Here is a 12,500-nt window from a genome sequence, read left to right as displayed (position 1 = left end):
GAAATAATAAATAAATTTTTTTTTTTTTTTTTTTTTTTTTTTTTTTTTTTTTTTTTTACCTTTCATAGTTTTATTATTATTATTTAATGAATTATAAATTGTTAATATATTTTGAGATAATTTGAAAAATTCATTTTTTAATGTTTCATAATTTGGGTCAACTATTTTATTATTGCCTACAAATTTGTTGGGAGCTGTATTTTTTATCATTTCTTTAATTTTTTTTATATATATAAAAAATTAAATGTTTTTTTTTTTTTTTTTTTTTCAGGCGCAATGTGAATTATTTTTTTTATTTTTATTTGTTTCTTATAATTTAACAAACACAAAAAAATAAAAAAAAAAATAAAAAAAAAAATAAATTAAAAAAAAAATTTAAAAAATTAAAAATAAATTTTTTTTTTTATGTGAAAATATCTATAACGAATCGGGATCTACTTTTTTTTTTTTTAATTTATATTTTTAATTTTTAGACATTTTGGTTAGAAAAATTGTTTGTAACCTGTGATGAAGTTGGAGTTACAGAAATTACATAGTTATTTTCAAGTTCTTTTGGAATTGGTGCAGGTCTTAATTTTTTTAATTGTTGTTGTGGTTCTTTTTGTGGTGAAGTTATTTGTGAAATTGGTATTGATGGTAATTGTTTTGGTTGCGGTAATGGTGGTAATGGTTTAAAAATGGCAGAAGACAAAGACGAAGCACCATCCAATTGTTTAATTTTTAAAAATGAATTATCAGGTGATAATGAATTTATATATTGATTATGTAATGATATATTTTCATTTTCATTTTCATTTAACTGTTGTTTTTCTTTATTAATTAATTTATGTGAATTTAAATGAATTAATTTTAAATTTTCATATAAAATTGGTAATGAAATTTGAATATTTTTTAATGGTTCATCAAAATTTAAATTTCTTTTTTCTAATAATATTCTTACCATTTTAAATATTTCAGATTTTAAAATAAAATATTCATTTTTAGTAAATCCAATAGGTGGTTGTTGTTGTTGTTGTCTTGAAATAGAATTTAATAATTTAATCTCTAATTGACAAAAATTTTCAAATTTTTCATTTAATACATTTAATTCTAAACAATATTTATTAATAATTTGAAATTCATTCTTTAAACTATTTCTCCAATTAGCAAAACAACTTTCAATATCATTTGATATTATTGAAATATAATTATAAATTAATGAATTTGTACAAGAATTATCCTTTTCATAATAATTTATAATATTTTTAATATATTCTTTATTTTATGGGCAAAAAAAAAAAAAAAAAAAAAATTTAATTAATTAATTATGAAAAATGGGTTATAAAAAACTTTTTTTTTTTTTTTTAAATAAAAGTTATACCTTTATTTGAAATTTCTTGATTATTAATTAATTTATAAATTAAAATAATTTTATCATAATGAAAACTAAATTCATTTTTTATAATTTGAAAATTAAAATCTTTTGAAATGAAATTATTATTATTTATATTTTCTATAGGTGACATTGTTTGGACTAAAAATAAAAAAAAAAAATTTATTGTTAAAAAGTAAATAGTCTCAAAGAAAAAAAAAAAGAAAAACCTTTTAAATTTTAGACTTTTTAATTTTAATTACTCTTAATGAAAATTCTTTTTTTGGTTTAAACACACCACAACAAAGAAATAAAATAAAATTAAAAAAAAATAAAAAAAAAATAATGAAAAAAAAAATTAATTTTATTATAATTTTAAATTTTAACGTACTTGGGGGTATATTTTATATTATATTAATATTAAGTGTTTTTTCCCTTAATTATTATTATTGTTATTGTTTAATGCTGTTGGTAAAGGTCTTGCAAATGATTGGGTTGGTGTTTGTTGTTGAGATAGTGATAATGATCTTGGTCTAGATGGTGGTTGCTCTTGTTGTTGAGAAATTGGTGGTTGAGGTCTTAATGGTTGTGAAGTAGATGTTGATGATGATAATTGTACAGATGGTCTTGGTTTTGGAGGTAGAGGTGATTGTTGTTGTTGTTGTTGTTGTTGTGTTTGATATAAATTTGGAGTTGAATTTGATAGTGATAAAGGTTGTTGTTGTTGTTGTTGTTGTTGTTGTTGTTGTTGTTGTTGTTGTGATTGTGATTGTTGTGGTGGTTGATATTGTTGTAAATTTGGAGTTGAAGTAGAAGGTGATAAAGGAGGTTTATTAACATTACTAGCTACGAAGCCTTTTTGAATACTTTTATGGGGTACTGGTCTTAGTGGTTGTGAAATAACTCCACTACCACTATCCATTGAATTATTATTATTACTACTATTTGGATTATGAGGTAAAACTTGTCTACCCATTATAATTGGTGGTTGATTTTGAGGTGGTGGTGCACTTGGTGTTGGTTGCTCAACAACTGGTGCTGGTGTTGGTACTGGTGTTGGTCTTAATGGTGGTTGTGTTGCTGTAGTGTTGATATTATTATTATTTGGTAAAGAATTTGGTCTAGCTATAGGTTTTAAAGGTGATTGTTGTTGTGGTGTTGGTACAGATTGTCTAGTATACTCTCTTGAACCAGGTAATTTTTGTAAAGTTTTTGGTGGTGCAGCATATGTAACCTCTGTTTTTACAGGTTTAGATAAAAACATTGTTGGACTTGAAAATGTTGATGCTGTATTAACTCTTTGTTGTTGTTGTGGTGGTTGTTGTTGTGCTTGTGGTTGTTGTGCTTGTGATTGTGGTGGTATACCAACACGTGTCATAATTTCAGGTGTACTATTATTACTATTATTATCATTATTATTATTATCATTTACAGTATTAATTGCAATTGTATTATCAGGTGATAAAGAGATTACAGGATTAGCAATTTCAATTGATTGTTGTAATTGTTCAGTACCATTTGTTTCATGTATTGAATTTAAACATTGATATAAACTTGGGAGAGAGAATTGAGTATTGATTAAAGGTATATCGAATCTTGTTACTCTTGCTTGAAATTGATTTGAAACATCTCTAAAAACTTCATCCTTTAATTGAATGTATTCATCTAAATTTTGATGGGATAACTCTAATGATAGTTGATCGACTTTATCGATTTTAGATTTTACAATATTTAAATCATAACAATAGTCACCCAACATTTGAAAGTTTGGTGATTGATTATCCATCCAATCTTTAAAACTTTCATCTGCCATCATTAAAACACCATTACCATATTTTGATAATGGATGTTCATTACCAAATAATTTTGAAACATTATTCATAAAACTATTTGAATTTAAATAAATATCTATTTATATAATAATAATAATAAATAAATTAAATTAGTTTATTATTTAATATTTATAAATATATATATATAATAGATATTAGATATGTTTACCTTTTATTGAATTACAATATGAATTTAATGAATTATATATGTTATGTACAAGTTCTGATAAATTATTATATTCATTTTTCATTTGATCATAATTTTGGTCAAGTGAATAATTATTATATTGTTGTGGTTGTGTTTGTTGTTGATGCCCACTGTAATAGTTGTTATGTGATGATGGTGATGAAACACTACTACTTCTACGGTGATGATGATGATGGTGATGAGACATTTTAAATATTTATTTTTTTTTTTTTTTTTTTAAAATTTGTGTTTTAGAATAAAAAAAAAATTATTTACAAATATTATTTTTGAGTTAATTAATAAATAAGGATTTATATAAAATATTATTTTTTATGTTATCTAAAAATTTTATTATTGTTTATAAATATTGCTATGTTTGCAAGAAGAAAAAAATTAAAAAAATTAAAAAAAAAAAAAGGTTTGGGGAGTGTGTGTTTTAAAAAGAAAAAAAAAATTTTCTGTAAAAAATTAATTTTTACTTAGAAAATGAATGATGGCGCAATTTCCTCAATTCTCAAGAAAAAAATGCCCCGTGAAGAAAATTTGTATAGAAAACTTTTGTTGGTTGGGAAAAAAAAAATCCGATTATAATATGATGTTTGGGTGTTATAAAAAAAAAAAAAAAAAAAAAAAAAAAAAAAAAAAAAAAAAAAAAAAGATAAGAAAAAAGAAAAAAAAAAAAAAAATAAATAAATAAATAAATAAATAAAATTAATATTTTTCTTTAAATTTTAAGAATTTAGTCAATAAAATTTACTATTTACTCTTTATGATTTAATTTTTTATTGTTCTTTTATTTTAATTATATTTTTATTTTATTTTTTTTATTTTATTTTATTTTATTTTATTTTATTTTTTTATTTTTTTTTTTTTTTTTTTTTTTTTTTTTTTTTTTTTTTTTTTTTTTTTTTTTTTTTTTTTTTTTTCATAATTTTACTTTATTTGAAATTATTAAATAAATAAATTCTTTTTTTTAAGTGAAAATACATTTTTTAAAATAAAAAAGCGATCAATTTTAATTATAAAAAAAAGCAATCTTTTCTCATTTCTAATTGTTTTTGACAGTGTTGAAATTTAAGTTTCAAAAAAAAAAAAAAAAACACGAAAATGGTATCTAGATTGCCTGAGAAGAAAAAAAAAAAATCTTGGATAATTTTAGATTGTTTAGAAAAAAAAAAAACTTAATTTTATTTAAATGATTTTTTCATTTGAATAATATGATAATCATTATTTATAAGTTCCTTTGAAATTTAATATATTTGGATCTTTTTCATAATTTCCAATTTTTGTTGTGGTTGTTGGTGTTGTTTCTAAATTATTTATAGGAATTATTTGGATCTTTTTCATAATTTCCAATTTTTGTTGTTGATGTTGTTGTTGTTGTTTCTAAATTATTGGTTTATCGAATTGAGAATTAAAAAAGAATGGGAATGAATAACGATCTCTACCAGATGTATTATAAATTACTTGATGAAACATTGAAGTATAATAACCTTTTGTAATGATTTCCAACATATCTCCAATATTGAAAACGAATGAACCACAAATTGGTTTGACATTTATCCAATTACCAGTTGATTTTGAGAAAGCTTGTAAACCACCAACATCATCTTGATAAAGTAATGTAAATAAACTCCAATCACAATGAGGTTAATACCGAATTTAGTAATTTTATCATCATCATCATCATCATCATCATCAAATGACATATATTTTAATAAACCTAAATTAAAATTTGGATTTGTAAAAATGATTCATAAATCATTAAAATAATCTTCTGGTAAATTTAAACTTATTGCAATAAATCCCATCAATTCAATACTTAATTGTTTTAAACATTTCATAAAAGTTTCACAAGTATCTTTAAATCCTACAATATCATATAGCTCTTCTTCTTCTTTTGTTGGATATAATTCTGATATTCCATTTGATTTTTTATTATAATTAGTCTCTAAATCTAAAAAAAGTACCCTCTTTATAATTCCATTAATCTATCAATTAAAGATTGTTCAATACTATGATTTAACACAAAAAATTAAAAAATAAAAATTAAATAAAATAAATTAGAATTTACATATTAATTTTACATTTATTTATACTATTTTCTTTTAAAATTAATATTAATGAACTTGGTTTTTAGATATCCTAAAAATAATCACTATTGAGCAAGATGTTTTTAAGGTCGGATAAAATAATTTTTTTAATAAAGAAAGGAATCTTTACCCCTTTTTTCCAATTGTTTTTGAAAATGTTAAATTTTAAGTTTTTCAAAAAAAAAAAAAAAAAAAAAAAAAAAAAAAAACATAACACCAAAAATGGCAATTAATGGTTTGTTTGATAACTTTTTTTTTTTGATTTTTTTTCTTAATTTTGTTTTTTAAATAATTAGTTCATTTCAATGTTATAATAATCATTATAAGTTCCTTTGAAATCTAATCAATAAAATTAACTATTTTCTTATAATTTAATTTTTTAATGTTCTTTTATTTTATAAAAAATTTAATAACTTTATTTTATTTTATTTTTTTTATTTTTTTTTTTCATAATTTCATTTTATTTGAAATTATTTTCATTTAAATAAATAAATTCGTTTTTTTAAGTGAAAATACTTTTTTTAAAATAAAAATGCGATAGATCACTCTCAATTTTAATTTTATAAAAAAAGCTATCTTTTCTCCTTTATAATTGTTTGAAATTTAAAAAAAAAAAAAAATTAATTTTATTTATTAAATGATTTTTCCATTTGAATAATATGATAATCATTATAAGTTCCTTTGAAATTTAATATATTTGGATCCTTTACAAAATTTCCAATTTTGGATGTTGTTGTTGTTTCTAAATTGTTTATCGGAATTAGTTGTTTATCAAGTTGAGGATTAAAAAAGAATGGGAATGAATAACGATCTCTACCAGATGTATTATAAATTACTTGATGAAACATTGAAGTATAATAACCTTTTGTAATGATTTCCAACATATCTCCAATATTGAAAATGAATGAACCACTAATTGGTTTGACATTTATCCAATTACCAGTTGATTTTGATAAAGCTTGTAAACCACCAACATCATCTTGATAAAGTAATGTAAATAAACTCCAATCACAATGAGATTCATTACCAAATTTGGTGGTTTTATCATCACTACCGTCATCATCGAATGACATATATTTTAATAAACCTAAAATAAAATTTGGATTTTGTAAATACAAATCATTAAAATAATCTTCTGGTAAATTTAAACTTATTGCGATCAATCCCATCAACTCAATACTAAATTGTTTTAAACATTTCATAAAAGTTTCACAAGTATCTTTAAATCCTACAATATCATATAGCTCTTCTTCTTCTTTTGTTGGATATAATTCTGATATTCCATTTGATGCATTATTAATATTAGTCTCTAAATCTAAAAAGGTACCCTCTTTATAATCTGTATAATGTCGGTCAATTGAAAAATAACCTAAATTAGATTCACTTTCACCAATATTAATTTTATATTTCATTTTAACATCTAATGGTAATGAAAAAAACTTTTTTGATAATTCCATTAATCTATCAATTAAAGATTGTTCAATACTGTGATTTAAAATATAAAAGAAGCCATATTCTATACAAGCTTTTTTAATTTCTTTTGAAATAATTTCTTTACCATTTATATTATCATTGGCATTATTTTTTAATATTGAAAAATCAATACATGGTATACTTTCTATTTCATTTGTTGTTGTTGGTGGTGATATCATTTTTTTTTTTTTTTTTTTTTTTTTTTTCCACACAAGAGTATTCAATTAACACAATTAAAAAAATGAAAAATTATTGTTTGTGTGAATGGAAATAAAAAAATTAATAATTATTTAATAAACAAAAAATTAAAAAATTAAAAACAATAAATTAGAATTTATATATTAGTTTTACATTTGTATTAAATATTTAAAATTAATATTTAATATTTCCTTTTAAAATTAATATTAACGAAATTTGTTTTTTAAATATCAAAAATAATCGCTATTGGACAAGATGTTTTAAAAAAAAAAAAAAATCGCTGTTTAAAAAAAATTTTTTAAAAAGGTTGGTCAGATAAATTTTTTCAGATATTAAGTAATTTTTTGTTTACAGTCGCAATTTCTTTTATAAAATAAGAAATCTTTACCCCTTTTTTCTAATTTTTTTTAAAATGTTAAATTTTAAGTTTTTCAAAAAAAAAAAAAAAAAAAAAAAACAAAACACCAAAAATGGCAATTAATTGTTAGTTAACTTTTTTTTTTTTTTTTTATTAATTTTGTTTTTTAAACAATTTATTCATTTCAATGTTATGATAATCATTATAAGTTCCTTTGAAATTTAATATATTTGGATCTTTTATATAATTTCCAATTTTTGTTATTGTTGTTGTCGTTGTTGTTTCTAAATTATTTATTGGAACTATTGGTTTACCAAGTTGAGGATTAAAAAAGAATGGGAATGAATAACGATCTCTACCAGATGTATTATAAATTACTTGATGAAACATTGAAATGTAATAACCTCTTGTAATGATTTCCATCACATTACCAATATTGAAAATGAGTGAACCACTAATTGGTTTGACATTTATCCAATGACCAGTTGATTTTGATAAAGCTTGTAAACCACCAACATCATCTTGATAAAGTAATGTAAATAAACCCCAATCACAATGAGGTTCATTACCAAATTTAGTAATTTTACCATTACCATTACCATCATCATCAAATGACATATATTTTAATAAACCTAAATTAAAATGTGGATGATTTAAATATAAATCATTAAAATAATCTTCTGGTAAATTTAAATTTATTGTGATCAATCCCATCAACTCAATACTAAATCGATTTAAACATTTCATAAAAGTTTCACAAGTATCTTTAAATCCTACAATATCATATAGCTCTTCTTCTTCTTTTGTTGGATATAATTCTGATATTCTTTTTGATGTATTATTATTTTTTTTATTATTATTATTAGTCTCTAAATTTAAAAAAGGTACCCTCTTTATAATCTGTTCCATGTTGACCAAGTGAAAAATAACCTAAATTAGATTCACTTTCACCAATATTAATTTTATATTTCATTTTAACATCTAATGGTAATGAAAAAAACTTTTTTGATAATTCCATTAATCTATCAATTAAAGATTGTTCAATACTGTGATTTAAAATATAAAAGAAGCCATATTCTATAAAAGCTTTTTTAATTTCTTTTGAAATAAATTCTTAAGCATTTTTATTATCATTACCATTATTTTTTAATATTGAAAAATCAATACATGGTATACTTTCAATTTCATTTGTTGTTGTTATTGTTGGTAATATCTTTTTTTTTTTTTTTTTTTTTTTTTTATTATTATTATTTATATATGTGAATAAAAAAAAAAATAAAAAAATTAAATAATCAAATAATTAATTATTTTTTTTAACACAAAAAATTAAAAAATAATAATTATTTAACACAAAAAAATAAAAAATAAAAATAATTATTTATTTAAAATAAAAATAGAAACAATAATTTATTTTGAATTTTACATTTGTATAAATATTAATATTCACTATTTTCTTTTAAAGTTAACAGGAAACTTGTTTTTTAAATACCTGAAAAAAAAAAAAAAAAAATAATCACCATTGGACAAGTTATTATAAAAAAAAAAAAAAAAAATTAAAAAAATAAAAAATAAAAAATGAAAAAATTAAAAAACGAACCAACAATCGTTTTTTACTTTTTTTTTTTTTTTTTTTTTTTTTTTTTTTTTAAATAACTTGTCCAATAGTGATTAATATATTTTTTTTTTTTTTTTTTTTTAACAAACATTTGTATATAGATTAATATATTATTATTTTTAAAAAAAAAAAAAAAAAAAAAATGACAATTAAAAATTTAACAACATCATTACCACCAATGCCAAAAATTCAAGAAATTATTAGAATTTTTGGATTAAGTGCAAAACAACAATTATCACAAAACTTTTTAATTGATAAAAATATAACGGATAAAATTTGTAAGAAATCAGGTGGATTTGATGATTGTACAGTTATAGAAGTTGGTGCAGGACCAGGTGGATTAACAAGAAGTTTATTAACAAGTGGAGCGAAAAAAGTAATAGCAGTAGAGATGGATCCAAGATTTTATCCAGCATTGAAAATGTTAGAAGAATCAAGTGGAGGTAGAATGTCATTAATTATGGCCAACATGATGGATGTTGATGAAGCTAAACTATTAAGAGATGCAGGTGCAGAAACCACAAATTGGAAAGACAAATCCAAAGTGAAAATCATTGGTAATCTTCCATTCAACGTTGGTACACATTTAATGTTGAAATGGATTCGTCAAATTGCTCCACGTCAAGGACTATATGAATTTGGTAGAGTACCAATGTATTTAATGTTTCAAAAGGAGTTATCTGATAGAATCTGTGCACAAGTAGGCTCAGAAGAATATTCACGTCTATCAGTTATGGTACAACAAATGTGTCAACCCTCTATAGTATATTCAATACCAGGTACCGCATTTGTACCACCACCAAAAGTTGATGCATCAGTGGTTGCAATTGAACCAAGAATTTCACCATTGGGTGATGAACCAGTTAAAGATCATCATTATTTCGAATTTGTATGTAGAGAATTATTCTCTCAAAGACGTAAAAAACTATCAAATACAATTAAAACACTTGGTAAAGATGCTGAATCATTATTGGGTGATGATATCGATCCAAAAATTAGAACTCAAAATTTACAAATTGAACAATTTGTTAAAATCACTAATCGTTATATAGAATTTCCAAATAAAATTGCAATTGATCATTTAGAATTTGAAAATGATGGTAAAACTAAAAGAAAAGAAGAAAAACTTAAAGAAAGAGTAAATAAAATTAATACAAGAATTGAAAAAGAAAAGAAAAAACAAGAATTAATTCTTGAAGAAAAAAAACTAAAAAAAGAACAAAGAGAAAAAGAAAAACAAGAATTAAAAGAAAATTTTGAAAAACAAGAAATTGAAATTCAAAATTTAACTAAATTTGATCTTGAAGATAAAATTGATAATGAAAAGGAAGAAGAAGAAGAAGAAATTAATAATAGTCTATTAGATTCTTATAAATATCAATTAAAAGAAGCATTAGAAAAGAAAGAAAAAATTGATTTATTAAAACAAAAGAAATTAGAAAATAAAGATATTATTGATCAAGATCAATTAAAAAATCAATATCATCAACAAAATAATAATAATAAATCTTATAATATTGATGATATTGATCTTGATGATGATGATGATGGTGAAAATATAGATTATGATCAATTTTTAAATGAACATTTTAAAAAATAAAAATAAAATAAATTTTTAATGTGTATATATATATGTATAAATTTATATGTGTTTATTTTTTAATTTTTTTATTTTTTATTTTTTTTCTATTTTTTAAAATGGACCAAAAAATGGTGTTAAATCAACTTCAACATAAGTACCACAAGCAGCACAAATTCTTTGTTGACCAAAACCTTCTTCAAAAGCTACAAACATTTTATTTGATGCAAAATGGAAAGTTGAAGAGATGATGTTGTAACCCATCCAAGCGTTAGTACAATCGTAGAATGGAGCTGGTGAAGAGTAGATATCTTGGATGCTATGTTTGTTACCAAGGATAGAGGTGATGTTGATGGCTTGGAGTTCAGAGATTGTGGTGTTGGATGCGGTGTAATAAGAAAAGGTGTTATAGAAGAGCATGTAACGAGTCCATGAATCGCCATTTGGGATGGCTGGCTCCCATTCATTTTGACGAATAGTTTCATCATAACCATGATTTGTACGATAGACTGCGTTGTCTAATGGGTAACCCATTTGAGTTTGTTCACCGGTCTTTGGATCAGTGTAAATGTAATGTTCGTTTGGATCGTTGTCAGAGAAGAATGCGGTGTATCCCTTCATAGTTTCCAAAGCGAATGCTGGATGCTCAGCGGTTGATGCCTCAGTTGCACTTGCAAGACTGTGGCACATGCCCATTGTATTGTTAGTGGACTCCCATAGTGATACTGCCTCCTCGATGTTGGCTGCATTCTCCATGATGTAACGTAATCTCATTGACCATGCAAAACCATCAAAAGTAACCTTTACAGAGTCATTATCAGATTCAGCTACGAAAATACCCTTGGAACTAATACCAACGATTGCACCAATTAAACCTGCAAATCCAATAGCGGCATGTGAATATTGACCAACTGGATTATAGAATGTAATCAATTTATTATTACTAATACCTGATCCATTTAACCAATCTAAATTTCTACCATTAAACATATCACCATTAAAAGTTTTATCACCCCAAGTTGAGAAATGTGAGCATTGTAATCCTTTTGAAGATCTAGTAGTATCTTCCTCTTCTTGATTGGAAATGATTTCTTTAATTTTTGATAAAACATCCAATCTATCGATTCTAATTAAATAGTCAGAGAAACCACCTAATAATTCATTTCTTAATAAATATTCAATATTTTCGGTTGGGTCACCTGGAAAACTACTAATGACAACACCACGTTCAATGGTTTTACCTAATTGAGTGAAACCACTTGCTATTGCACCATCGGAGTAACCTTGGATTTCATCTAAATAATTTTGAGTAATTTGTTTACTTAAATAATCATTCCATTGCCAATCAAGGAATTTCTCAAATGCATCCTTTTCCCAAGTTTTTGGTAAAACTGCTCCAACCATAACATTATAATTTTCATAAGCTTCTTGTGCCATTAAATAACCTGCTGCAAATCCCATTTCATAATGAGTACCTGTTAAATTTGCAATAATAATTGGTTTTTCATATCCACTTGATGATAAAGAATAAATTTGACTTTGATTACTAAAGAAAAAAATTAAAAAAAATTAAAAATATTAATATTTTAAATGTGTTAAAAAAAAAAAAAAAATATATATTTACTTACTATTGTTTAACTAATTGGAGAGTTGGTGAATTATCAATTTTAAAAGTTGGTGTACCATATTGACAATTGATTAATGATACATTTAAAACTAATATTACAAATAAAAATGTAATAATTTTATTCATTTTTATTGTTTATAGTTGTCAACTGTTGAGAATGAAAAAATAAAATAAAAAAAAAAAAAAA

General features: G+C 22.5%; 8 protein-coding genes across 8 annotated transcripts in view; 1 reads left to right on the top strand and 7 right to left on the bottom strand.

Moving 5' to 3' along the window:
- DDB_G0286207 (hypothetical protein) overlaps positions 1–210 on the bottom strand; it is a gene marked incomplete at both ends in the record, with an annotated part of 1,435 nt that extends 1,225 nt beyond the window's left edge. Inside the window, one exon of the mRNA XM_632689.1 lies at positions 60–210. Within this exon, the coding sequence (XP_637781.1) occupies positions 60–210 (151 nt within the window). The remainder of the gene's footprint in view (positions 1–59) is intronic.
- A 259-nt stretch (positions 211–469) lies between these two features.
- DDB_G0286327 (hypothetical protein) lies at positions 470–1,435 on the bottom strand (the record flags this gene model as incomplete). Its single annotated transcript, XM_632688.1, has 2 exons — positions 470–1,219; positions 1,427–1,435. 2 exons carry the CDS (start codon positions 1,433–1,435, stop codon positions 470–472), a joined length of 759 nt encoding a protein of 252 aa, XP_637780.1.
- A 352-nt stretch (positions 1,436–1,787) lies between these two features.
- DDB_G0286205 (hypothetical protein) lies at positions 1,788–3,578 on the bottom strand (the record flags this gene model as incomplete). The annotated part of the gene is made up of 2 exons (XM_632687.1): positions 1,788–3,259; positions 3,368–3,578. The coding sequence occupies 2 exons, from the start codon at positions 3,576–3,578 to the stop codon at positions 1,788–1,790; spliced, it is 1,683 nt and encodes a 560-aa protein (XP_637779.1).
- Positions 3,579–4,597: 1,019 nt separating this feature from the next.
- On the bottom strand, positions 4,598–5,079 carry DDB_G0286325 (hypothetical protein; the record flags this gene model as incomplete). The annotated part of the gene is made up of 3 exons (XM_632686.1): positions 4,598–4,756; positions 4,838–4,980; positions 5,028–5,079. 3 exons carry the CDS (start codon positions 5,077–5,079, stop codon positions 4,598–4,600), a joined length of 354 nt encoding a protein of 117 aa, XP_637778.1.
- Positions 5,080–6,089: 1,010 nt separating this feature from the next.
- On the bottom strand, positions 6,090–7,115 carry DDB_G0286203 (hypothetical protein; the record flags this gene model as incomplete). The annotated part of the gene is made up of 1 exon (XM_632685.1): positions 6,090–7,115. The coding sequence occupies one exon, from the start codon at positions 7,113–7,115 to the stop codon at positions 6,090–6,092; it is 1,026 nt and encodes a 341-aa protein (XP_637777.1).
- Positions 7,116–7,645: 530 nt separating this feature from the next.
- DDB_G0286201 (hypothetical protein) lies at positions 7,646–8,510 on the bottom strand (the record flags this gene model as incomplete). The annotated part of the gene is given in 2 exon segments (XM_632684.1): positions 7,646–8,361; positions 8,381–8,510. 2 exon segments carry the CDS (start codon positions 8,508–8,510, stop codon positions 7,646–7,648), a joined length of 846 nt encoding a protein of 281 aa, XP_637776.1.
- A 739-nt stretch (positions 8,511–9,249) lies between these two features.
- DDB_G0286199 (hypothetical protein) lies at positions 9,250–10,707 on the top strand (the record flags this gene model as incomplete). Its single annotated transcript, XM_632683.1, has 1 exon — positions 9,250–10,707. One exon carries the CDS (start codon positions 9,250–9,252, stop codon positions 10,705–10,707), a length of 1,458 nt encoding a protein of 485 aa, XP_637775.1.
- A 93-nt stretch (positions 10,708–10,800) lies between these two features.
- DDB_G0286197 (hypothetical protein) lies at positions 10,801–12,439 on the bottom strand (the record flags this gene model as incomplete). Its single annotated transcript, XM_632682.1, has 2 exons — positions 10,801–12,232; positions 12,315–12,439. The coding sequence occupies 2 exons, from the start codon at positions 12,437–12,439 to the stop codon at positions 10,801–10,803; spliced, it is 1,557 nt and encodes a 518-aa protein (XP_637774.1).
- Positions 12,440–12,500: the final 61 nt, after the last annotated feature.

This window comes from Dictyostelium discoideum (assembly GCF_000004695.1).
Source record: "Dictyostelium discoideum AX4 chromosome 4 chromosome, whole genome shotgun sequence".
Lineage (NCBI taxonomy): Eukaryota > Evosea > Eumycetozoa > Dictyosteliales > Dictyosteliaceae > Dictyostelium > Dictyostelium discoideum.
The sequence above is the reverse complement of the archived record's forward strand: the minus strand, read 5'-3'. Positions and strand labels throughout refer to the sequence as shown.